We start from the raw sequence: 27,454 nt of genomic DNA, 5'->3' as shown, positions 1-27,454 counted from the left end.
GTTTGATTCTTTTATAACTTAATCAGGGCTTGGGTGTGCAACAGTGTGAGAAAAGGCATAAATTTAAACAAATAAATACACATGAATGCAATTTATGGTTGTAAGTACCGTACCTGTAATTTGTTTACTTCTGTTTAGAACAGCAGGAGCCTGTTAAGTACTCAGAAAAATGTTGGTGTTCTTGCATGTGATGTTGGCTGTCTGAAAGTGTGCTCGTCACCTGAAAATGTTCATCTATTGCCCTTGAGACACTTACTAGGAGCTGGAGTTAGGATGGGTAACTCTCTTCTGGCAAGTTTGTAAGTGTTCACTCTGGATTGACTGGGCACAAAGTTTTACAGCACTGAGCACCTATTTTTCTGAGCTGTAAAACTGTCCCGGATTGTAGAAGATAGAGAACTGCTGTATTACTCTTGATTTGCTTTCAAATGCTTGACTGCCTGCAGTTATGTATACGTGGCCTAGTAACTCTGGATTTAGCCTGCTAATCTGGTAGCATCTGCAAGACCTTTTAATCACTAGTTTAGTCCCATGAAAGGAGAAGCAGCAGTTGGTGGTGGTATTGGTTTCTCCCCCCATAGCTAAGAACTTCTAGCAATCATACCCCCACTGTTGTCTGAAAGGCAATGATTAAATTGCCATTAGATGTAAGTAAAAAGATGATGAATGCTCTTCTTTTTGTGGAAAGTTACTTGCTTCACATTCTGTATTTTCAGGCATTGGTGACTACACTGGTCACTGAAGCAACAGTAAATTGCAGGGCTTTAAAACTGCTTTTGTATAGCTCTTAAGTCTTAAAATGCTTGTTTGTCTTTTGAGTGGCGTGTACTAGTTATGAAGTAGAATGATGGAAGAGTGAGTCTTGTCAGAAGTTCTCTAAATTTGGAGTGGTACCTGACGTTGAAGACTGGGGTCTTGAATTTGAAGTACTCCATCAAATTTGTACAGTAGCCAAAGTGACTTTGCAAATTGTTCTCAAGCAGCAATACCCCAAGACTAGTGGGAAGGTAAAACTCAGGTATGAAGCAGTTCACCATTACTTTCTTTTTAAAGGAGTAGCTTAGGACTCCAAGAATATCTTTCTAGTGTTTGTGTACTGTTCAGCAAATAAAGAAATTCTGAAGTGTGTCAGAATAGTTTCTGTGCTGCCCCATGTTTATGATCACTTTCATTGCAGTTTTAGGATGGCCACCTTATTTGGGCTTTGATTTCAGCATCATCAGTTTTCAGCATGGTTATGTGAGAATTTGTTTCATAATATTGAGCTTTCAGTGACTGCCTTTTACATGTAGTGTTTCAGTAGTTCACTGTGGCATGTTTTCATGGTTTTCTCTTGATGTGTTAAATGAAAAAATCTCTGTAGATCTTTTTTTAATGTTTAGTCTAGTGAAGATTGTCTTCTGAGCCAAGGAATGACCCTGTATTCTTTTCTTGCACTTCAGGAATACAGATCTAAGTCACTTACAGTTTGTTTTTACTTTTCAGCTGTTCACTGATGGAATCACCAATAAACTAATTGGCTGCTACGTGGGTGACACAACAGATGATGTGGTTCTAGTTAGAATCTATGGAAATAAGACTGAGCTCTTAGTTGATCGAGATGAGGAAGTGAAGAGTTTCCGTGTGTTGCAGGCCCATGGCTGTGCACCTCAACTATACTGTACTTTCAATAATGGCCTGTGCTATGAGTTCATGCAGGGAGAAGCACTGGATCCAGAGCATGTGTGCAATCCTGATATTTTCAGGTAAACTTTTAAATTTCTCTAAATTCTGTGATACATATATGATGTTCTGTCAGGCCCAAAGGATCTCAGGTTTAGCTTATGAGTAGACAAAAAATAAATATTTTTATAAACCTGCACAAAACTGATGCTCACAGTTGTGACTGCTTGCTTTCCTTTGTCTTAGTTAATCATATTTCAGTTTTGAGCAAGTGACCCTTGTTGCTCCCATGGAAGACAAGATATACTTGTTAAGAGTTCTGCTTATTGTGAGTGTTTAACACTTCAACGCTACTGCTAGTCAAGTTATTTGATGTGGTGTAGCTCTACAAGGCTGGGCTTCATTAAATCAAGTTGTCCTAGCCCAGTTTCTGGTCGTCTTCATTTGTGAATAGGCTCAATATCTTTATCTGAGACATAATTTTCATACTATTAGCAGTGAAAAGAAGATTCTGATGTTTTTAAGATTGTAGACTTTCATGTGTTTGCTGAAATGTATCTGTTGCCTAAAAACTGTAGCTAATTTAAGTCAACTCTTCTAAAGATAAGCAAGTTGAAGACTGAAAATAGAGGTCCATAATGCATGCTATAGCTGAACTCCAATTCCTCTCCACACGAGTGCTCCCCCCTACCCTTAGTGCTGTTGAAGGCCTTTTGGCTCTTGAAAGATGCTACCTTGTAGCTGTGCTGCTCTTATTTATGCTCTTTTGATACTTCTGCTGGATTTCCTGTGATGTTTCTGTGAAATCTATTTTTGCTAGGAAAGATAGGATAAAGGCTGTCTAATCTATTGCAAATATAACATTACATTTCTTTTCTTTAAAGACTCATTGCCAAACAGCTTGCTAAAATCCATACTATCCATGCGCACAACGGTTGGATCCCTAAATCAAACCTCTGGTTGAAGATGGGAAAATACTTCTCTCTTATACCCACAGAATTTGCGGATGAAGAAGTAAATAAAAGGTAGTTATTTAATTATGTGCTTTCCTGACTTCCCATTCTTTCAGAATGATGGTTGGAAGAATATTAAAAAAAAAAGTTTGGGTTGCCAATCTAGTAAGTATACAAGATCTTATGTTTTGTCATACTCTTGCATACCAGCATAGCTATATATAAACTATAAGGATAGTTTTCTAATTTGTTTAGTATATTCTATGTATTCATATATTTCTTGTTATGATTGAACACTTCATCACAGAATCATCTAGATTGGAAGAGACCTCCAAGGTCACCTACTCCACCCTCTGATCTAACGCTAACCAGTCCTCCACTAAACCATATCACGAAGCTCCACATCTAAACCTATTTCAAAGACCTCCAGGGGTGGTGACTCCACCACTTCCCTGGGCAGCCTGTTCCAATGTCTAACAACCCTTTCAGTAAAGAAGTTCTTCCTAACATCCAAGCTAAACATCCCCTGATGCAACTTCATCCCATTCCCCCTCATCCTGTCACCAGGCACATGGGAGAACAGACCAACCCACACCTTGCTACAGCCTCCTTTGAGGTACCTGTAGAGAGGGATGAGGTCGCCCCTGAGCCTCCTCTTCTCCAGGCTGAACAATCCCAGCTCCCTCAGCTGCTCCTCGTAAGACTTGTTCTCCAGACCCTCACCAGCTTCATCACCCTTCTCTGGACTGTCTCAAGCATCTCGATGTCCTTCTTGTAGTGAGGGGCCCAAAACTGAACACAGTACTTGAGGTGCTGCCTCACCAGGGTACAGGGGGACAATCACTTCCTTAGCCCTGCTGGCCACATTGCTTCTTATGCAAGCCAGGATGCTGTTGGCTTTCGTGGCCACCTGAGCACACTGCTGGCTCATGTTCAGTTAACTATCAACCAATTCTCCCAGGTCCTTCTTTGCCAGGCAGCTTTCCAACCACTCATCTCCCAGCCTGTAGCGCTGCTTGGGGTTGTTGTGCCCCAGGTGCAGGACCCAGCACTTGGCCTTGTTGAACTTCATGCAGTTGACCTCAGCCCATCGGTGCAGCCTATCCAGATCCTCCTGCAGAGCCTTCCTACCCTTGAGCAGATGGACACATGCACCTAACTTGGTGTTGTCTGCAAACTTACTGAGGGTGCACTCTATCCCCTCATCCAGATCATCAATAAAGATATTAAAGAGGACTGGCCCCACTACTGAGCCCTGGGGGCTGCCAGTAGTGACCGGCCTCCAGCTGGATTTGACTCCATGCACCATGACTCTATGGGCCCGGCTACCCAGCCAGTTTTGAACCCAACGAAGCGTATGCCAGTCCAAGCCTCGAGCAGACAGTTTCTTGAGGAGAATGTTGTGGGAAACGGTGTTAAAAGCCTTCAGGTCAAGGTAGACCACATCCACCGAGCATGTCACTTTGTCACAGAAGGAGATCAGGTTCATCAAGCAGGACCTGCGTATCATAAACCCATGCTGACTGGGCCTGATCACCTGGTTGCCCTGCAAGTACCGTGTGATGACACTCAAGATAATCTGCTCCATGAGCTTCCCTGGCACTGAGGTCAAACTGACAGGCCTATAGTTCCCTGGGTCTGCCCTTCGGCCCTTCTTGTAGATAGGCGTTACGTTTGCTAGCTGCTAGTTGGTTGGGACCTCCCCTGATAGCCAGGACTAACCATAAATGATGGAAAGCGGCTTGGCCAGCTCCTCTGCCAGTTTTCTCAGTACCCTCGGGTGGATCCCATCCAGCCCAATTGACTTGCATATGTCCAAGTGCTGTAGCAGGTTGCCAGCCATTTCATGGTGGATAATGAGGGCCACATTCTGCTCCCCATCGCTTTCTACCAGCTCAGGGTACTGGGTATCCAGAGAACAACTGGTTTTGCTGCTGAAGACTGAAGCAAAGAAGGCATTAAGCACCTCCGCCTTTTTCTCATTTTTTGTGACTAAGTTTCCCCCTTCATCCAGTAAAGGATGGAGATTCTCCTTAGTCCTCCTTTTTGTGTTGATGTATTTATAAAAACATTTTTTGTTATCTTTAACAGTAATAGCCAGTTTTAGTTAAAGATGAGCTTTGGCCTTTCTAATTTTGTCCCTGTACTGCCTCACAACATCCTTATAATCCTCCTGAGTGGCCCACCCTCTTTTCCAAAGGTTATAAACCCTCTTTTTTCTCTTAAGTTCAAGCCACTACTCTCTGTTCAGCCAGGCCGGTCTTCCACACCAGCTCGTCTTTGGGCACGTGGGGACAGACCGCTCCTGCGCCATTAAGATTTCCTTCTTGAAGAGCGCCCAGCCTTCCTGGGCTCCTCTGCCCTTCAGAACCGCCTCCCAAGGGACTCTACCAACCAGTGTCCTGAGCAGCTCAAAGTCAGCCCTCCGGAAGTCCAATACAGTGGTTTTACTGGTCCCCTTCCTAGCTTCTCCAAGAATGGAGAACTCTACCATTTCATGGTCACTCTGCCCATGACAGCTTCCAGCTACCGCTTCTCCCACCAGTCCTTCTCTGTTTGTGAACAAGAGGTCTAGCGGGGCACCTCCCCTGGTAGGCTCACTAACCAGCTGCGTCAGGAAGCTATCTTCCACGCTCTCCAGAAACCTCCTAGACTGCTTCCTCTGGGCTGTGTTGTGTTTCCAGGGTATGTCTGGGAAGTTGAAATCCTCCACAAAAACAAGTGCTGATGATTTCACAACTTCTGCCAGCTGACTGTAGAACTCCTCATCCGTCTCCTCATCCTGGTTCAGCGGTCTATAACAGACCCCCACCAGGATGCTAGCCTTGTTGGCCTTCCCGCTGATCCTAACCCACAGGGACTCAACCTTATAATTCCCAGCCTCAAGTTCCACGGCATCAAAACACTCTCTGATATAGAGAGCCACACCACCACCCCTTCTGTGCTGTCTGTCCCTTCTGAAGAGCCTATAGCCAGACATTGCAGCACTCCAGTCATGAGAGTGGTCCCACCACGTCTCCATGATGGCAACCAAGTCGTAGCCTGCCTGCCGCACGATGGCTTCCAGCTTCTCCTGTTTGTTACCCATGCTGTGTGCATTAGTGTAGATGCACTTCAGTTGGGCCATTGCCTTCTTCCCTGGACTTGCCGTTGTTCCCCCTGGCACACCTCCAACAAGCCTTATTTCAGCCCTGTCCCCGTTCTTACCTAGTTTAAAGCCCTCTCAATGAGCCCTGCCAGCTCCTGGGCTAGGATCCGTTTTCCCCTTAGAGATAGGTGGGACCCGTCTGCGGCCGCAACATTATTGTCAATATTATGCATATTGACAGTAGTTGTATACCTTATTTAAAGAATGAAGATTAAGTATTGAATCAAGGTTAAGTAAAGTATTTCTTCAGGTAGTTGGATCTCAACAGCTTTAAAAGATAGCCATCAGTCTCACGGAGGCACATGTTCTGGAGTGAATGCAGAAAGCATGGTGTTTCTTTCCTGGGGTTATAGGAGTACTGTTCTTGCTCATTCTAACCTGCCGATCTTAGCTATTTCCTATATTTGTTCGGTTTAAGGACTTGTCTAAAACTGAGTGTCATAAAAGTAAAGCTAACAAAAGGCTGTTTTAGATGATGGGATAAGTTGAAAAAGGGTTTCTAGAGAAGTAAAAAGAAAAAGGCATCTGCTGCACAGTCATTCTAGACTTGAGTTGTCGTGGAGTACGAACAGCAGTTTCTCCTGTTTTTTTTTTTTTTTTTTTAAGTATTCCCAGTAGAACTCTTGACTTGGAAATCAGGCTGTTTTTCCTAGGAGCTTAACAAAATAAGAATCAAGAAGATTCTAGAGTCAGTCACTGAAAAGTTGGGATGAAAGTAACGAAAACTGGTAGAAAAGCTAGCCTAAATAAAATTAGTGCTGTAATTTAAAGCAGGAATTGAAGGCCGTGTTTCTCAGGGAGGGGAGATCAACCTTCAAAACCACAATTTGGAGGCGTCTGTACAATATCAAACTTCCTATTACTTGGTTAAAAGATTCCAGCTTAAACATTCTTTATAGAATTTCTTTGAAATCACTGATGTCAGCTGCTTCTCTTGTTGTGTTGTAATTAAAGAATACTCTAGCAAAGTTTTTTCCTACAACATAAAATTATAAAGAGAACTGGAAAAAGAGTAATTGAGAATCTAAAAGATAAAATGACTGCCTCAAAGTATTTTTACTGTGTCTAAAGGAACAAAAGATGAATCTATACTTACTGCATATTGTACTTGAAGGAAGTAATGTAATGTGAGCAACAAGTGAATGAAATTCATGCTATAAATCTTTTAATCTATACTCCTATAGAAATGTTCAGGACTGTGTTCAAGTTCTGTACCTAACTGCTGGTCTGCCACTATGTTTACCACACAAATAACCTTTATAGAGTTGTTTTTGGGGAGGACTGAGCAGAATAACTGTCATAATTTGACTGCAGTGGTGCCAGGGGAAATAGTACCCTAATTTTGAGAGAACATCTGTTGAATTATTTGAAATTAGAATGTAGAGGAAAATAATTAAGTTATTTCATTACAGATGCTTGGTATGGAACACACTACTAAAAATTAACTCTCAAACTTCTTACACCTGAAAAGGTTTTTAAGTGAAATTCCAAGTCCTCAAGTTCTTCAGGAAGAGATGGCCTGGATGAAGGAAAGACTGTCAAATTTAGGATCACCAGTGGTACTCTGTCACAATGACCTGTTGTGTAAGAATATTATTTACAACAAGAAACGAGGTAGGTATTGAACTAAGCAGTAAGTAGTGGCTTAGTTTGTTTATTCTGTAGCTGTATTTCCTACATCAGTGGTGTCCTTTTAGTGATGGTAACAACTGAACTCAGCTTGAGCTTTTAGCAGTCAAGGTAATGGTAGTGATATCTGTGTAACTACTACGTTGTTTAATTAGCTGATTCTCATTTAAATGTTACTGTACAGAGAACAATGTTTTTCCTTGCTTTTCTTTAACTAATTTTGTTAATCCACAGCCTGCCTGTATGACTAGGTTTCAAAGTATGGAATTGTTTATGGTAATTCTGTTTGAATCACATAAAGCTTTGTTTTGGGGGCAGAGGAGGGGGGGATCATACAAGCATAGAAAATAACCGAAAGACATCTCCTGTAATTTGTGTGTTGTTCTGATTTGTGATTGTGTTGCTGCGAGGGAAGACAGCTTTGTGATTATGTATTTTAGTGATACTTAGCACCACATTCAGTTGCTCAATTTGTTTTATGTGAAGTACATAGGTATCTTAAAGATTTCTTTCCTTAATTACATACTTTATTTAAGCAGCTGTAGGCAATACACATCTTGGTGAAGATAAATTGCTTTTGTTTTTATTATAAAATAACTCTAAATAATTTTATTAAAGAATGCCTCAACTAGAATCTGTAAGACTTTTATATAAACCCACACTTTCTTTTATTACTTGATTTTCAGTGGTTTGAGGTTCGGTTACTAAATGAATCAATTAAACAAGATATTAAGATGCTAAAATGAAGAAAAGGGAAACTTAAGATGTTAAAATGGCCATAGTGCAGTAAAAATGTTTACCTTTGCACAACTTGCTTTACTTTTCAAATATGTGAGCTCAGCTAAGTGCAACAAATTCATCAGGTTAGATATTTAAGACTCTTTTGTAATCAGGATGACCTCCTCCTTTCAGTAGCTTCGTATCTTTACTACAGTTTGGTGGTAAATCGTTGGTATTTCAGCCAAAAGTGTGTGAAATAAGTAAATAGGAATCAAAAAATCGGCTTGTGGTCTCACACACATTGGAGCTGTGGTATTACAGTACCAAAAATAAATCTGTTGTTATTGTGTGGGTATTTTCAATGCTGAAACTACCTTGAGTTTTAGTATTCCTCAATTACCTATTAATGTAAAAAGTAACTTTTAGTCACTTTTTATAGTAGAACCATGATTCAATGTAAAATAAAACAGAGGAATTCCTTTAAAAGGCTCGTTGTCACGGTCAATAGGCGTGAAGTTCCTACTTTTAAAACAAATGCTATATGCTTTTCTTTTTGTAAACAGAATGGAGGAAAAAACAATGCCAGCAGTGTATCACTTATGAGCAATCCTACAATAACCAGTGTGTGAGTGTTTAGTGTTTGGGGAGAGGGTGGGAAGGAGGGGGGAGTATGTAAAGCACTTCGGCTTCAAGCTACCTATAAACAACTTGGGGGGAAAGAAAGACTTGAAGTACAAAATAGGTAGGTTGATTGTTCAACTTGTTTGAATGTTGCACATATACTGTGTTGTAAGACTTCCGTAATCTGGATACAAATGGTACTATTTTATAGTAACCAAACCTCAATGCAAGCTGTAGAATATTTGTACCTCTCTTCTGAAATATTTTTTCTAATTGTGTACTTTTTACAAAGCAAAAACTGTCTAATCTGTCTATTAGAAAAATCTAAAAATTAGGAATATGATTTTAGAAGTTGAATTGCAACATTAACTCCATGTGTATTGCTGGAATTCTGTTCAGTACAGCAAAAGCTTGTATTGATTGATATACAGATTACTTTGTAAGAGCACAAAATAGACTCATTAGGAATGATGAAGCCACTGTATGAAGGTAGCTAACAAATACTGATCATGCTGAGATTTTTTATGAAATTTACTCAGTTATCTAGAAAAGCTCTTGTGTATCAAAAAGATGTTGGCTGATCCTAAACTGGAACTGAGGGGAGAGAATCATTCATCTAGATGAACTACTTACCTTTTTTTTTCCTCCCCATTAAAGATTGATCGGAGCTGGTAATGTTGATTTCGCTTTTCAGAAGCTGGCACAAAACAATTTAGTTATGGATTTTAAATGATACTGTATTTGTTATGTTTGTGAATGCTTAAGATGCATCTACTCAGCATGTTTTTGTTTAAGCTACAAGCTATCAGCAGATACTAAGACTTTTGTCCAATGCAGGTAGAACAATTGCAGCTTATCCCAATACTTTGCTTTAGACTTCTCCTCTGGATTAAATTAATATTAAATTTTCAGACTTGAAAGAAAAATCATAGCTGTCATATACAGCTTTTAAGAAGAATCAGTCTCATGTCCTCACACTTTATTTATGAGACTGGAATAGCATGTTGAGTGCTAGCTTCCTGTAATGAAGTGTCAGTCATCTGATATGAATTTGTTCATGCTGTGGCTGAGAGAACTTGGCCTCTTGCTGCTTTGCTAATGTCCATTTTTAGTCACTCAGGATATGAAAATTAACAAGTGTCATTTTACATAACATATAATTATTATCAGTGTGAACTCTTCTTTGAAGGATGTAACTCGGAGCTTCATGTTTCTCTTAATTACAATTTGGACAGCAAGATAGCACCAAGCATATTTTGGCTTGGTACTGCTTATTTATAGACTTGTTCTTATCCTGTTCAAGTTTTCTTTTTTAATATGAGTTGGGAATTTCCAAAATACATGATCTTTTAAGAGTATTCAAATACTTGCTGTTTAAAAAGATCAAGTATCAATATTCTTTTGTCTATATCCGTGGTTTTTTTTGAATGTATTAAATTCATCTGCCAGGAAGTTAAGTGTGTAGGTAGATGGCTGGTTTTGTTCTGTTTATTCCCTCTGCCTACCCAATGTTTTCTATGATCTTTGGTAGGAGTCTGTGGGTGCTCAGTGCTTCTGAAGACTGAGGTATGTTTAAGGCTTCTGGTTTTGCTCTAAAAACCCGTTTTAATTTTGCAAAGGTATTTTGGGTATGTATAGCTAAAATTGGTGGGTGTAGATAATGTCTTTACTGAATCTGTCTTGTGGGGCCTCTGTGGCTCACCTGATGAGCAGGATAGGATACATCATTTTGCTGTGTTAACTACAGCTAGGGCTTGCTTGTTGAGTGTTTACCTTACCAAACCACTGAAAGTGAAGGGCAGCTATAGAATGATATCATCACCCCTTCTACCTTTCTGTTCCCTGAGGAGATCTAACAGATGCCCTCTTGACTACTTCTTGATCTATTTAAAAGGAATCTATTTCTGATGTATACAACACAATTTCCATTTTGGAATTTTATGTGGTGTTCATAGATTAGATTGTTGCCTATAGTACTAGCTCCCTTGATGAAAGGAATGTCTTGATTTGAAATGCAAATTTCTTGACATCTTTATTCCTGTTGATAACAGTAGCCGCTCCAGAGATATGATAGAGCTTACTTTTAAATAATGGCTCACTTCAATAAAATCCAAGTGCACTTAGACTATCCTGTTTTTGGTCTCCCTGCTCCCAGTAGTAACAGTGGAATGTAAAAATATTGTGTTTATTTAAAACCTCAGAACAAAAGCTAACTGATCAACTGCTAGTGTAACCCACGTCTTTCTAGCAGTGCCTTTGTGGTATGAGCTGCAGTAAATCTTAAAAGTAGCTTCTGATGCTGTGGATATTTAAACAGTAAATGTAAAGGTTCTTCTGCTTCTTCTAAATGAAGGTAGCTAAGATGTGTCACTTCATAAATGCATAATGCATATGAACTTTAAGCTTTTGCTTTCTTTATAGAAGAAAGTTGCACCCTTGAGTATTTTATGCCAAAATCAAATTTAAGGTTGAGTTCCACAGTAGCATGAGTCAGAAAGAGACATTTTCACTTTGAAGTTTCATCTTACCAAATATGGGTGTGCCAAATTTTCTTCATCTGCTTCAGTTTACATATGCCGTTGTTGCTGCCTTGTGGTGGTATTCTCTGTGCTACTTAAATGCACTGACCAAAGGTTTCACATCACTTGTTCATCACTTGTTCACATGCACTTCCCCATGGGAGAGTACCTGATAACAGCATCATCCATATCCAGTTAGATTCAATTTCTTACTTTGTAATACTGTTATTTATAACTGGAAGTAAAATTTAAATGTTAGCTGAATTAAAAAACGATAGTGGCACATACAGGTATGTTCAAGATGAAATTTGTACATTAAAGAAATTTAAAGTATATTCCTTTGATATTCTGCAAACAGACTTTTACGTACCATGTTTGTATCATCTATGGGGGGGGAGGGAAACTCAGAATACAATCAACATTTAATAACGGTAGGGTGGGGGGTGTCAAGAGGTCAGTTGTGTAGCAGAATATTAACCAGGGTTGGGCTGTGCATTTTGACTGGCTTGTAACTTACAGGTGTTTGTTTTAAAAGAAGTACTAAAGAACCAATGAGAAGCACAAGTGTATGAGTCTGCCAGTCAAGCAGTGGCAGAAGTTGATCTGTGACAGTATCATAAGATCTTGGCTGCAGCTGCTGTAAAACTTCTTGTCCCTTCAGACCCTTCAATTTTCCATTGCCAACAAGATTTTCCTGGGAGGAGCTTGCCACTTTGCATTCTCATGTTGGTTTGTCAGAGCCTAAAAGGTTTAACCTCATAACCTTGGTAAGCAATCCTCTTTTTCTGTGGAAGCAAGGGTAAACCTGACTTGGAGGATTGTGATTAAGTGATTTTGTTGGTGTTGTGGGGTTTAACTTCAATTATAAGTACTTAGATGGATGCATTTGGAAAATGTTGATGTGTTTCAAATGTGGTAAATGATGAACTGCATAGATATAAGGAACACTTCTAACAGTTATTCTGTCTTATCTTGCTTGGGACATACATCTGGCAAAGCTATTGTATTTGATATGTGCAGTATTCATAAATCCTAAGGAGGCAGTATATTAGACACTTAAAGTCCTTAGCCTAGGAAATACATAAGAGTAGTATTCTTAATCTGCTTTTTTTTTTTTTTTTAATCTAGAGATCTGGTAGGTAGTATCTATAAGTGTATTCTAGGTCAGGCTAACAGGATTGTTCATTGTAATATTTTATTGAGTAAACATGCAGCTAGTCTTTGAAAGAGTGGCCATAGAAAGGGAAAAAGAGTGCAACTGTGAAAGTTACCTATTTCGGCACAGTAGCTCATAACTTGTACATTTTAAGCTCTTGTGAACAGAAGTTAAGTTAAACCATTGCTTCTATTTCTGCTGTCTCTTCTGATTTCCCTTAAAATACAAGAGCTGTAGTTTTACCTAATTATTCCAGGTTATTGATATCTTGACTGCTTGCTGTCATGTAAACATTCTTGAGCAGGTTCAGTGCTGTACCATCTTGAGCGAAGCACTTTTCCCAGCTTACCTATAGGTAAAAACACTGTGTAGTATAAAAGTTAGCAAGTAAGTTGGAAACAGTTGGGACTGTTGCCACCTTATCATCCCTTATCATCAGTCCTTGTCTATATAACATTACATAATTTCACTGTTTTGAAGAGTGGCCTCTCAGTGTCTTGCGACTAGTTTAAGCCAATTAAAAAAATGCAACAATTTGAGAATAGTCCTTTTTGTAAGTGAGGTTGGGCAAAGGGGAAATACTAATGTACAAAAAGAAAATACCAACACGTTGCAACCTGTTAGTCTACCATGGTTGCACACTTTTCTGAGAGTAAATAGGGAAAAATTGGTCTGCAATTTCCTCATAAAGCTTAAACAAAGGATTTTCTGCCATATATTTTATTTGGAAGGTAATGGATGCCCTCGTGTGGTAGAAGTTAAAATTAAAATTCTGCTCTTCAGAGTAAAAGTAGAGAACTGTAAACTGTAGGTAATTATTGAAGAGCTTTCTTGAATCAATATTCAAAGAAGTCTTATACCACAAAAATCACAGCCTTACCCTGTGAAGTCTGAGTGCACACAACTGGGTACAAATAAGGTGGGTGTGTGAGGGTTTTTTGTGGGCTTTTTTCCACTAAAACTTCAGAGGACACCAAAGGATTAGGGCCATGAATTTGTTAAATGTGGATTCTGATGTTGCTGCTGTTGTCTCACATAGGTGATGTGCAGTTCATAGACTATGAGTACTCTGGATACAACTACCTGGCTTATGACATTGGCAATCACTTCAATGAATTTGCAGGTAAAAATTGGATTTTTGAGGTAAAGGTAAACTTGACTGAAAAAAACACTGATTTCTCATTCTTGTAGCATGTTCTGTTTTTCTCTTTTCTCCGTAGATATTTATATAGCTGTTAAGACAATGGTATCAAAACATGTGTACTGGTCTCTATTTGCAAGCCACAGTTATACCCTTCCTTTACAGCTCTGGTAGCCCAGAAATGGAACATAATGTCTTAAGTCTTTGCAGTTAACTGTCATTCTGTGAAATCGCCCAGCAGAGACTCAGCACGCCAGAATGAAATACTGCACATATATCTTCTACAGCATACATGTGTTTGCGTGTGTGTGTGTGTTTGTATGTGTGTATATATTACCAAATGTAGAATATATTGTATGATTCCACAGTTCCAAATAGCAGACTTCTATGGTTTCTTGCTGATTTTGTGTCTTTGTTAAGTACTTGCCCTTGAGTCATGCGAAACTGGAGTGGTAAAGGCTTAAGATTATGCGATAGTATAAAAAGCCAGGTTTTAGCAGTAAGTTGCAGATAGATTCCTGCATTAAGTCGTTCAATTTCTTTCAGTGAATGCCTGTTCCCTTCACTCTGTAAGACAAATAGCCTTGAGCGTGTGCTATGTTATTTCACAGTATGGGGCTACAGGCAAAACCTAGGTAATTTTTGGTATAGATAGAAAGTGCAGTATGGTGAAAATGGGAGCCTTAACTTACCTGTCATTGTTTCTCAAAATAAATCTTAAGTACAGGTAACTTTTTAGATTTCAGAGTATATGCTTGATAATTTTAAGTATCTGGGAAATAAGTTCTTTACAAAATATATTTGAAAACTTTCAACTTATTTTGTCTGGGACCTCTAAGAGTCTGAGTACATCTTCGAAGAGCTAACTATGCTAAGAAGACTCTACAAACCTTTTTTTTGCCACTGAAGAAGAGTTGTTTCACCTTTCATATTCTCTATCCATCCAGTACAAATCTGAACTTTTTTTAAAGCTGTGTTTGAGTATATCTGACATGAGAAGGAGTTCTAAGTGCTAGGGGATTGCAGTGCTTGTAGGATTGCAGTGCTTGTAGAATAGAACTTAAGGTGACTTAGGTATGGAAATGTCATTGTAATGGCCACCAACGGCAATAGCAGGTATGGCCACAACCATGTGACCATAAAGAATAACACTTATTTGTGGCGTGCAATCTTCCAGTGAGGTTAAGCAACTTTCCATGTGCAAGAGAGCTGCATACTTATGACCTCTTTACTGATACACCTGTACAGAAGATCTAATACTTTCTTAGCGCATTCTGCATGCTATCTCAAATTCAGTGCTTTCAGGATAGAGTGCTTCTATTGCATGTGCCTCATAATGGCACATTTGGTGGCAAACATGCTTACTTTCTCGGGAGTATGTTTAGTATCTATTTTACTACATATACATGCTACCTTAATCCTCTGGAAAGTAATATAGAGGAAAGGAGAGCAAGAAGGTGTCTCAAAGGAAGAAGAAGCATGGCTAAGAATGGCTCTTCAAACACAATGCGTTTTTAATCCTGCTTTGTGGATAGAATATATTTCCATGTCCTATGGTAATCGATAGTCAGTAAGAGTCAACTGTGATCTGGGTCTCAGAACTCCTGGCAGACTCTGAATGTGGTTGAGCATCTCCAGTATAGGTAGATTTGGAGCCACATGCCATGAAGAAGAACAGGACAAAAGAGCAGTTATGAAGATAAGATTTGTAATTCTACCAACACCCTGTAGAAGGGGAGGGGTAGACTTCTAATGAAGTTTTAGCCTTAAAAGCTTTTTTGTCAGCTTTATTGCTGACAATGTATATGTATCTGGATTCAGCTTTAGATAATGTTGCATATAAGACCGTGGTTGACATGCATGGGAGGGTTTTGCTTTGCAGTGCAAACTTTTTTTCCAAAGGCTTCTCTCAAAGCCAAGCTTGTTGAATTTCAAAACACTTGTAGAGTATGTTTGTGGCTGAGAACAGAGAATAAAACTTTCTTCTGCGCTGAATGCTTTGTAATTCTTATGTGACAAACTCTTGCTGACTTATAACTGATAAAATCAGGCCAAAGTAAAAGTAATGATGTTTGTCCACATCAGTCTGTGTTTGTGCTGGCAGGGGGAGGGTATCGAGGGTGAGGGATGAATAGTCCAGTTATGTGATTTTGATGTTCCTTTTTAGATACCTTAAGATTCCAATACTCGTTTTCTTTTTCTAGGAGTAAACGAAGTAGACTACAGCCTTTATCCCAACAGAGAATTACAGGAACAATGGCTGAGATCTTACCTTGAGGCCTACAAAGAATATAAAGGATTTGGCACAGAAGTTAGTGAAAAGGAAGTTGAAGTTCTATATGTTCAAGTCAATCAGTTTGCACTGGTAAATAACAGTCTTTGTGCTTGAATATATTCACTGCTGTAGAGAAGCTTACCTACTCTGTGGCAAATGTAATTGCTAATTTCTTAATGTGAGTGCTGTGGTATGTGCTTATATATACATATATATATATATATATACACACACACACACATATATATATTCTGTTCTATGGAAGTTTGAGAATGCTTGGAATAATCTACAGAGCAAAAGAGGCAGTGAGTATTAGAAAAGGAGATGAGATTTTAAGCAAGGATCACTCTTGGCTGTTAATTGAACTGAGTCCCTGAGTTGGCAAGAGATTCCAGGGAGTCTGTGGTGATCTTTTCTTTGTAGCAGTAAGATGACAAAAAAAATTGTTAAGAGAACATATAAACTGAAATTGATAGTTGCTGGTGTAAAGCTCCAAACTGCTCACTATCAGACAAAGTTATCAAAACTTAGAGGTACAGGAAAGATCCACGCTTACCTATAATGATTGCTGTTTTAAGTTTTTTTCAGGCATGCATGCATCTTCTATGCTTATAGTAAAGTGTTATATGCAAGCTCTAGGAAGTGGTTTAGGTTATTATTGTAGACAGTTATTAACTGAACAGAATTCTGAAGCATATCACTTGTAACCTAGGTGGTCCAAAAATGTCTTCTACAAGGAGATTATCAAGCTCATGTCTGCTACATATATTTCAGATGAACTTTAGAACAAATATTTTAGCAGTCATATCTATTACCTATTGTTCATGTAATCCATACTTTCAATCAGAAATTGAGCATAGGTCTCCAAGACTATGCATCTGGAGTAGTAAAGGAAGTATGGTTGGAGCAGATGACAAATTTGTGTAAATTCTGAGGAGTTTAAGATCATATCTTTGTCCAAGTTGGTATTGAAAGTGAGTTGTAGTTAAAATGGTTTAAGGGGGTAATCAGATTCAAAAGGAATTCTTTATATATGTTAGGTTGAGTAAATGTAGGATAGTAACTGCCATAAGATGTTTAGTAAGCAACAAAAGAAGTAGTTCTATTTCTGTTTTTTAACATGAGGTATACAATTGCACAACAGTTTACTTAATAGATGACCTGTTGACCTGTCTCACAAATGCAGCATTAATTTTCTTGGAAAAGAAACATGGAGGAGAGTTAGGAGGCCAATGGATTTCCCTTGCCATTAATTTTATAATACTTGTTTACCAGTCTCTTTGGTAATGAGAGATCAACTAAGTTAACAAAAAGATTGGGATTTTTTTTTGGAGTGTTCTTCTGTGGATAATTGTGTCTCAATGGGAGAATGTGCTTAAATGCTTTTTATACTTTTTTATATAGTAATAATCTTTACCTACTCTCTTTTCCTTTAGGCTTCCCACTTCTTTTGGGGATTGTGGGCTCTAATTCAAGCCAAGTATTCCACCATTGACTTTGATTTTTTAGGGTAAGTGTACTTGCTATATATATAATGGAATAAGTGAGATTGGAAGGGACTTGTGGGACCATCTAGTTCAGTATCCCAGCTATCAGAAACTGATGTGTGAGCAACAAAGCTGGTCTCTGTGATCATACTATCTCTTTTTGAAGAGAAAACAAGACAGTAAAAGCTGTTTGTCCTCCCTCTGCCTTCCCCCCCCTCCAAGTTTTTGAACTTAATCATAGAATGGCTCAGTTGGAAGGGACCTCAAAGATTATCTAGTTCTAGGCAGGGGTGCCATCCACTAGACCAGGTTGTCCAAGGCCTCATCTAACCTGATCTTCAACACCTCCAGGGATGGGGCATCCACAACTTCTCTGGGCAACCTGTTTCAGTGTCTCACTGGCCTCATCTAATTTAAGTCTCCCTTCTTTTAGTTTAATACCATTCCCCCTTGTCCTGCCATTATCTGATTGAGCAAAAAATTCTCTGTATTTTTTATAATCCCCATTTAAGTACTGGCAATCTATGATGAAGTCACCTCAGAGCTGTCTCTTAGGCTGAACATCCCCAGTTCTCTCAGCCTTTCTTCAGCCCTCTGATCAATGCGCCTTTGGGCTAAAATACATAGTATAACAAAGCAAGGAACTTACTCGAGGAGTAAATGCATTAACAGTTTTTATTGACAAGAGAAAAGCACAGAAACAGAGTTGGTCAATGTGGTACACTGTCTGTCAGAAGACGTACATTTCTAACTGCAGAAAATGAGAAATGGGGCTCTTGTACAGGAGAACTTTTTACCATATGAAGTATTGATCATAGAAATTCCAAATTTTTTGAAAGAATCTACATAATGTAAATGAATCTTAAGTTCCATCTCCTGAGATACTGACTAATTGACTAATAGTTCTGTTTCAGGTAGATGTTGGCACTTTTTTTTAATGCTTACAGTGAGCAGAGGAATTTGAGTCTTTTGGAGACTCGGAGAAGTGATAAAGTTAATCACTTTGCTTGGCATGAGAGACTGCTTCAGTTTAGAATTTTTTTCTGTTAATGACTAAGACAGCTTACTATGCTTAGTTGTGCTATTGTAAATGATACAAATATGAATCTCTTCTGTGGCTTTGTGATTAGTTAGTCCTAAGTAGAAGTACTTGTTAATAACCGCTAGATGGCACAAAAAATACAAGTAAAAAGCGCAGGTGATAAAACTCAAAAATGTTGCAGTTTTGAATAAAATGGCATTCTTGCAATGAACAAGATTAATCTTAGAATTGTAGCTGTCAATTGTTGGACAGTCTGTTAAGCATGAAAACACCACCTCTGCAACCAAAGCAGGATCTGTTTTGCAAACTTTAGCAAGCTGGGAGGGGTGGTGATAGAAGTACCATAATAAGGGTGTTCTATTCTTAATTTCTTCCTTTGGCAGCTGCTATGGGTTAGCATTGGGAATGGGTCTGGAATAGGTACACTTCTGAGTAGGCCTAGCGTTCCTGTTTCTGTGTGAGAAATTGTCTGCTCTTAACTTTAGATCTTTCTCCATTTGAATAGGTATGCAATTGTTCGTTTTAACCAGTATTTCAAAATGAAGCTGGAAGTCACGGCATTAACTCTTCCTGAGTAAAGAAGAGGAATAAAGTTACCAAGTGGATAGACAACCCCTGAATCTTTTCTGAGAATGGATACTGGAAAAAAAGCTAAACATTTGTTGAAGTTCTGTAATGCTCACTTGGTGGTTCTTGCTTTATAAATAATGCCTCTAAACAGTCCTTCAATGTTAAATTTAATATGAAGAACATACGTACTGCTGTTGATATAAAAATGGATTAGAAACTTGCTAAATCTATAAAAAGTTGTAGAAATGGCAATTTAATCCTTTTTCGTAATTTAACATGTTGTATGTGAATTATTTATTATAAGTTTAACATGATTCCATTGCTGCTTTCATCAGTTTTTGTAAAAGTTGGGTGCAGACAGTGAAGTTGTTCCAAAGGATTTGTTTAACAGCTTATTTTATTGAGTTGCATTAACTTATATTAGAGATCTACACAGTCGGAGGATATTAACCTTTTAGATCTATACAGGCAAAATGTGACTGAGATACTGGTCACTAGTATGTAGTAACTAGGGGAAAAGGTTAGGATGATCTTTTTTTTTTTTTTTTTTTTTTTAAAAAAAAGAAAGTTAGCTTTCCATATTATGGTACTTATCTTTTGTATAAGAATCAACCTGGTTGCTGAAATGATAAAAAAAAAAAAAAAAATTTTTTTTTTTTGGCTTTCCTTTCTGTGTGTTAAGCTGTAGAAATGTGAAAGTTCTGTGGCCATCAGATTATCTGAGACTCTGTACCATCAGTGTTAGATGGGAATGCACCATCTCTAACTTTTGTAGGAAAGCTGCTTGTTAAGTGTATTTTTTAAACAAAAGACCACTATTCCAAAATCTGTATTCCTTTTTGAAACTTGATTCAAAATTTGAACACTATTCTGGTCTCTGATGTGCTTCAGCAGTGTCTAATGGAATGGACTATTGAACTGAAGATCAGTGAACAGAGATCCTGTTGCACTGGGGAGCAAGACACTTAGGTTTACAGTTTGTGTATTGTTGATGTCTTTTCCTTCTGCTCTGTCACCTTCTAACCTCGGATTCTAGTCTTAAATGCTTGGTCCTGTAGTTGAAAATTCTGTATGTCTGTTTTTCTTCTGTGGCAGCAAATTATTTTTCAAAGTCTCCAGTCTGAAGGATAACATGAAAAAGTATGACTTGAACAATGGGGCTTTGATCATCACACACATCTCCTTATAGCTATTATACCAAGAATGGTCTGGATCACAAAATGTGAATAGAAAAGAAAATGTTTACTGAAGAAAACCATATGTAAGTTTGAGTGGAAAAGAGGCTTTAAATCTGAAGCGGGGAGGAAAAAGAAACCCACAACAAAAATAAAACCCAACAAGGCGGTTTGGAGTTGGGCAGGCATATACTCAACTCTGGAAAAACTTTGCACTTTGGTCGCTTAAGTGCCCACATGTACAAAGTCTGTGTGTGTACATATACACATGCAAACACAAACTTACCTGAAGAGTAAATATTATGGGGGGGTCTTTTGTAGAGACTCTGGCAAAGATATTTATTCAAAATTGCTTTATGACATACTGTTATGTGTGTGTGCATACACATTTAAATAACATATACATACACAGTGCTTTACAAAATTTTTGATTCAGGACAAAGTTAATGTGAATGAAAAATTTTCACCTTGAAAGACCATCTTGAATGGCATTCTGTTATTTTACAAAAGCAGTTTTTTTTTTTTCCTCTTAACTTGTTTATATTCATCTCTGAATGTTTCCATTTTTTTATTTCCTTCAGTCAAAACCTTAAACTGTAGTACAAATGGGATAACTAGGATTTTTTTTTGTAACTTGAAGTTGGGTAAACCTTTCTGTTAGCATTTTTTAGCTGAAGGCTACTATGCTGGACAAATTTTCTCAGTAGTGAAATAGAAACATAGCTAAAATTAATGTATTTTCATTTATAGCAGATATTGAGGATGTTGCTAGAGCTCATAAAAGCACTGAAGACTCTCTTGTGTTCCATACTTTCTCCCTCTAGGCATGATTGAGATACTTCAAATAATACCCCGCTGTCTTGGTGTGTAGTTCCTTTAAGTTCAGCAAGATGTCTTTGAAAGTAAGGTTGATAAAGATTTTAGGACTTGATTACTATTCTTCAGATGCTGGCTTTTTTTCTGGTGATGTTGCTTTGTGTTTGTAAATTACGTGAAAGAGGCTGTGAAGATCACTTGGTCTTGGAAAATCCACCACTTGACAGATCCTGTCTAACTTTCCCAACAGCTGGCAATCCACATTCCCTTTTCAAGTACCAGCTCTATTTAAGTTTGGAGTTAATGTATCTTTTTTTTCAGTAGTATTTTGTTTATATAGCTCAAGTAGCAATAACTGTAGGAGTGGAAACTTGCTTCTGCAGAACCAAAGCTCTTCATGAGTGCAGCTCAATCTCATTCTTGTGGAGCTGTCAAGTTCCACTGAATCCCATGAAAGCACTTTCAAGCAGATAGTAAATACTGCATGCTTTTTCTGAGCCACTTTGAAGAAGCACAAGGATTATCACAGGTTAGTGGTCAACTTTGCAGTACTGATAGAGGCTTTCATTTTGCATGTTGAAGTTCATTTTATACACTTAAATACTGCTTTGCATCAGCTTTCTCTCAAGACAAGTACAGATTAAAACAATTCCTGGTAAAAGTTCTGAGAAAATACTGTAAACTATTTCTGAAAATGAAATGCCAGTTACCTTGATTCTTGTTCCACATCAAATTTAGCCAGTAGCACTCAGATATTCTCACTTGCAAAGGAATATTTACAGACTCGTTAAGTTTGAAGCAGTAGTTTGCAAAAGTATTGCAAATTATAAGGTAGCTTGAAACTGTGAATACAGGACATTCTGAATGTAAGTTAGGTACTAAAGCACCAAACTAGAGAACATGTACTTGTTTCAATTAGTTTTTCTAGTTTTTCTCAGTCTCTTAATAGCAATTTAAGATGTTTGAAGGAGGACAAAAAAAAAAAGGAAAGACTGAGCTCTAGAAACATCCTGTAGTAGTTTTGACTGTGACTTGCCAAGAAGATATTCTGTTGCCTTTATGTTAAGCTAAGGGCATGAATGCCAAAATCAATAATTCTTATTGTAGTTAGACCTACATTGTAAATATAAAGAGGATTATTAATAATGGCATTCTTGCATAAATAGCATCAAGTCAATAGACCATAGTGGCCTGGTTGCTTTTGTAAAGCAGAATAGTGTGAATTTTTTTCTTCTCATTTCTGCAGTCAGATCTGGCTAATCAGTGCTTAATTTCTTAGGTCATTAAAGATTTATGAATAACTAATCTGTTCTCATATAATTTTAAATTTCTTCATTTACACTTGATTTGCATTTGAAAAGGAATTACCAAATTTGCATTAACCAGGTCTGACTGTATATGTATATACAACAGTGTAAATAACCATTTGTAAATTAGTGTGAATTGTACTGTACCTTGCTTTTATGGACTTGTGAATTGCATTGTATTCTCTCCTATTTTGTAGAAATTTTGATGTAAAGAAGAAATCTAACTGTGTGCTGACTTCTTTTGTTAAAATGACCTGTAACAGAGCATAATACTTTTTTGTTCGCGTATAGCCTTGGGCACCCAGTGTCTTTTGTTTTTCCCCTGTTGGCTTTTTAACATCTTGCTCTTGGGAATGATTCTGGGAATAAAGTCATTGATACTAAAATAAAAAGAAAGTCTAATAGCGCAAACAATATCAGAGGTACATGTAAGTACCTATGGTATACAGAAGGCTGTTCAAATGTTTACTTAAAATTCCAAAAATTTCTTATACATTCTTGAATGCTGGTGACTTCTAAACATAAGCATGTTGAATTGAAGTACTCCTAAGTGTGCGCTCCTGTGGTGACAGCGATTGAGTTAGTTGTGATAGAAGTCTCCTAACCTAAATGTTTTTGGTGGATATAGACTTATAGGATTAGTTGCTAACTTGTAAATGCTTATAATAACCCTCCAGATCACTCAGATAGTTCTGCCAGTCATTTTTCTCCACGCTAGAACTATTGGTAGTCCCTTTAGACTATTTGAAACTTACCTGAGGAGGTATTCTTCCTGTGTGCACTGCGCTCCCTCCACAGCCCCCAAACCGTAGTTTGTTGGGGGAAATGTGAATATAAAAGCTTCCTTTCCATACTTAATCATTAATACTTACTTTTTGACTACAATTGTTCTACTTTATCGGTATATGACTTCTCATCAGAATTATTTTGTGTAAAGTCCCTTGCTGAAGAGGCCTTTGATCTTGAAGTGAGGCATAGACTAATTGTCCTCAAATACCCAACTGTATTTTGTTACTGTTGCCTTTCACTGTCAGTTTTGAACTACATAGTGTTCTTCAAGATGTTAGTCTGTTCTTGTCACTGTTGTATTTTAAAAATTCTGCTGGAAAACGCCAGTGTGCAAATCTCATTGTCCATCTGACAAATAGATTTTGATACGGTTTGTACATTGTCAGCTCTACCTGCACCAGATGTAAGGTACACATGCTTATCGGTGTTGACATTTACCGTTACTGGGGTCCTTGGAACTGAGTTTGTCATAGAAGCTTTAGTTGAGAGGCAGGGTGGGCTCAGTAAGTATAAGTAAAAAGAAAGTTCACATGGGAATTAGAGCTTCAGATTTTCATGTGGCAAAGTATTGGGTATGTTTATTGCATGGTTTAAGGACAAGAACAAACTGGGAAAGTTTGTTTCACAGTTCAGATTTCTTCTAAAACATTTGCTAGCTAGCAAAAGCTTACACTTTTTTTTTTTTTTTTTTTTTTAAATCCTGCCAAAAGGAGTCTTATAATAGAGTAATTGCTTTTCTAATTGAAGAAAATTTTTCCATAACCAATGAGAATATAATCTCTGGCTTGGGGTAGTCTTCCTGTAGTTTATAGAGGAGGCTGGCCACATCCTATCTGTTTATTTTAGGTAGCTGTCTATTCTTGACATGTTTTAATGTTCTTGTTCTTAAATGCCTTTTGAGGTGTGCTTATATGATTACTCAACTACTGGAATTAGCTACTGGCTCTTATCTCTTCCACACCTGCCAGGTTGTAACTATTGTAGCAGAACAGAAAGCTTTTGATCAAATCTACAGGTAATGTCAGGCTGGTGCTGAGCAGTGTTGCAGCTGACTCCCCCCTTTTTTATTACTGTAGGTTACATGCTGATTGTTTTCATTAGATATAAAAGATAAAAAGCCATGACCTTTGGTCTTGGGCAAAGCAGGTCTTTTGTTAGCCAGCCACATAAGTTAAAGGAACTCTTGTCAGTGAGATATCATGCAAACCTAGATAGGCATGTCAGAATAAACCAACTTCTTTGTGGCCTTTAGAGCCCTGGACTGGAAAGGAAAATGTGCAAATTGTATGTGCCATTTGCATGGAGGTGCATTAAGTGATGTGAGACATTGCAAAAAGCATTGCTTAATTTTTATAGTGACTTTTCCAAGCGATCTGTACAGTTTGTTGCCTTGACTAGAAACCAGTCAATTTAGGGGATGGAAAGGGAAGAGACATTGTAAAAGATAACCTCTATCTTAAGATCTGTGTGCAGCTCATTAATTTGCAACACTGCAAGTGTGTTTTGGGTTGGGCTTTTTCATTTATTTAACAGTGTATGTGGTTTTCTGTATGAGATTCTTTAATAATCAGTATCCTCCTTAAATAGATTATAAAAACTGACTGGAATAGGCCTGAAGTCTGACCTTAGAACAGGTGGCCAGACTTTACCAGATTAACAAATTTCTGATACAAGATTTTATACAAGTTGTTTCTGTAGCATCTGAAAAATTGTTGAACACCTGTCTCAGGTTCCCTATTGTGTGGAATTTTAATATGCGCAGCTCCCAAAAATGTTTGATTTTTATGCTCATGGACCTAGGGAAAATCTAGTGGGAATTAAAAGCTGTGCAAACGGTTAGAAAGCACATGTTACTGGAAATCTAATAAAAAATAAATTTTGAAATACATTCAGGTACTGCACTAGCCTATTGTTGTTGAATTAAAACAGCATTTTTCTGTTAAGTACTTTTTTCTATATAGCATAGATCTGTGCAAAACACAAGGTGAAAGACCATGGAAGAGAGTCATTAAAGTGTAACATAAAATGCCATAAAATGCAGAGGAAATTGGTAAAAATATTTCTTAGCTTTTGGTGAAAGTAACTTTTAATTTATCAAGAAAAGGTAGGTATCAAGTGTGACAGACTTTTTTCTTTTTTTTTTTTTTTTTTTGGTACAAATGTTGTTCCTAACATGTTGTATCTCAAATACAATCTGCAGTAATCAGTAACGCTGCTTTGTACACAAGTGCTTTGAATAGTCTCAGCACCGAGAATGTATCCAATCTTTAATATGACTTAAAAGCTAGATTCATTGGTTCTGTCTCAAGCCTCTTAATCCAGCTATCTAAAACCCTTTAAATACTTGCAGAAACAGGGCCATAGCATATTAGGGATATATTCCTTTGTGTCTTTTTTCACTGCATATTTTCCAGTGTTCTTTTAAACATGAATCAATTTATGTGCTGTGAATAAAATAAGTTCAATTTAAAAAGCAACCTTTGATCATCTTCCAGCACTGTCATCCTCCCTGTAAGCCCCCATGACCCTTCTTGTATGTTGTGGAGTTTAGATGCATCATTTATCCATTGGAGTGAACTGTATTTCTTTTGAACTAAATGTTATTGAAGCTATATTATAAGGCCTTCTACCACTGATTAAATGAAGTAATGTACCTTTCAAAGAGATTTATATTGTGTAAATAATTTCAAACTGCAACAATAAAGTTTGTTTCTAACTGCACTGTTAGCATATTCTGTGATGCTTTTGCTTTCCCCAGATTTGAAAACACTTTCTTTGGAATACTTAAGAGTTCTTAAAGGCTTTTGACTTCTGTTAAGATGCATACTTCTTTCTGGGATTAACAATGAATCTGAAAGTGAAGTGCTTTGAGCAGCCAGCAGTTGGCTTGCATGGAGTTGACTCCTGACACTTTTGCATATTAAATAGTCATGGTCACTTACTAAGTTCTCATATCTGGAAGGCAGGAAGTAGATGGAACACGACTGTCAGTGGGGGTCACTACTGAGGAATTGGGAGAAAAAAAGAAAAAAAAAGTTGGGGCTGCTACAGAGTTATATTTGTGCACAATAAGGGCTTTGTTCTCTACATGGAACCTGCCTTCTAAGCTCTGTGTCCAGTGCTAGGGCCACAATATTAGCTGCATGGGTGTTAACTAGAATATTACAGGTATTAGTAAAACTCTGCTTCTTCCGTCTTGTTTGTACAACTGAAGACAATGATTTCACCAAGATACTCATCCAACTTGGGCTTGAGTTACCTTGAGTGAGTTGATAGAGGAAAACATTCTTTGAGTCAGCCCTCCATGATGGATCAGTCCTTATCACTGAAAACAGGTCTTTGCTGCATACACTACAAAATAGTGTGTTTTTTGTTCATCATGGGCACAACTTGAGTTACTGGAGCATATGTGTATATGCTCCATGTGTATCTGAAGGGATGAATGGAACAAGCAAGTTCTGCTGATGTGAAAGTAAATCAATCTTCAGGCTTGAGGAAAAGCATTGACCCAGCATTTTATGAGACTCAAGCTCTATGCATTTTTCCTTTAAATAGGTGTTATATATAGTAATTCTTAATTTGCAAGGCCTCCACCTTCTGACTAACTGATTGTGACTGTTTCAGCAACAGAAAACACAGTAATTGTCTGTATGCACAACCGCAGTCTGAGATTCTCATGTACTCTAACTGTTGCTGGCTATCACTGACCTAAACATGTGGTTTATTCACATTTGGCTTAATATGTGAAGTACTAATTATGCTACAGAATGGGTAAAACTGTGAATTGTTTTTCAGTTTAGAAGAAAATACACATACAGTGACAGGAGATCTAGGGCTACTTGCTGCTTAGAATCAAGAGCCAATGTTTCTCTGGTGTCTCTGCCTTGTTTTTACAGAAAATGCAGAGCAAGCTCTTACTGAGCTAGAAGTCGTTAGGAAGTAATAAAGAGTTTTTTGAAGGTCAGTCAAGAATATACAGTCTTGAGCAGGGCATTTTCCTCAAGATACAAGATCAAACTACAGATGTGTTAGGGAGAAAGCAATGGTATATGTAGTGGACTTCAATACGTTATGTATTGAAGTGTTATCTATATAAAATCTGCACCCATAGGAAAAAAAATATTCCTTGAGTGAATTCAAAACAGCCCACTTACTATTACATTTTAGGTTTATAATGGATTTATTAAATAGAAGCCCTTACTCCCATTAACACGGCAGAGTCAAGCTGCACAAGAGCTCACTGGAATCTTTTATGCATGTCAACGTGTGTATCCTACTGACAGGCTCCATTCAGAACCTGCACTTGTTACTGAATGGGCAGGGATAGCTCTTTTCTCTTTTAAGTCTCATAGTGTGCTTTTATTGCTTGCAAGTAAGGGCAAAAACATTTATTTCATCAGAAACTAGCTTTGAGATGGGAAGTGTGACCCTTTTCTTGTATACT

General features: G+C 37.8%; 1 protein-coding gene across 1 annotated transcript in view; it reads left to right on the top strand.

The window, feature by feature from the left end:
- ETNK1 (ethanolamine kinase 1) overlaps window positions 1-25,670 on the top strand; it is a 34,831-nt gene extending 9,161 nt beyond the window's left edge. The window contains exons 2-8 of the mRNA XM_084294937.1: window positions 1,486-1,745; window positions 2,547-2,687; window positions 7,235-7,377; window positions 13,448-13,531; window positions 15,754-15,914; window positions 17,261-17,334; window positions 18,859-25,670. Of these exons, the coding sequence (XP_084151063.1) occupies window positions 1,486-1,745; window positions 2,547-2,687; window positions 7,235-7,377; window positions 13,448-13,531; window positions 15,754-15,914; window positions 17,261-17,334; window positions 18,859-18,931 (936 nt within the window). The 3' untranslated portion in view covers window positions 18,932-25,670. The remainder of the gene's footprint in view (window positions 1-1,485; window positions 1,746-2,546; window positions 2,688-7,234; window positions 7,378-13,447; window positions 13,532-15,753; window positions 15,915-17,260; window positions 17,335-18,858) is intronic.
- Window positions 25,671-27,454: the final 1,784 nt, after the last annotated feature.

This window comes from Netta rufina (assembly GCF_964035555.1).
Source record: "Netta rufina genome assembly, chromosome: 1".
Lineage (NCBI taxonomy): Eukaryota > Metazoa > Chordata > Aves > Anseriformes > Anatidae > Netta > Netta rufina.
Note: the sequence above shows the minus strand (reverse complement) of the source record. Positions and strands in the feature narration are given on the sequence as shown.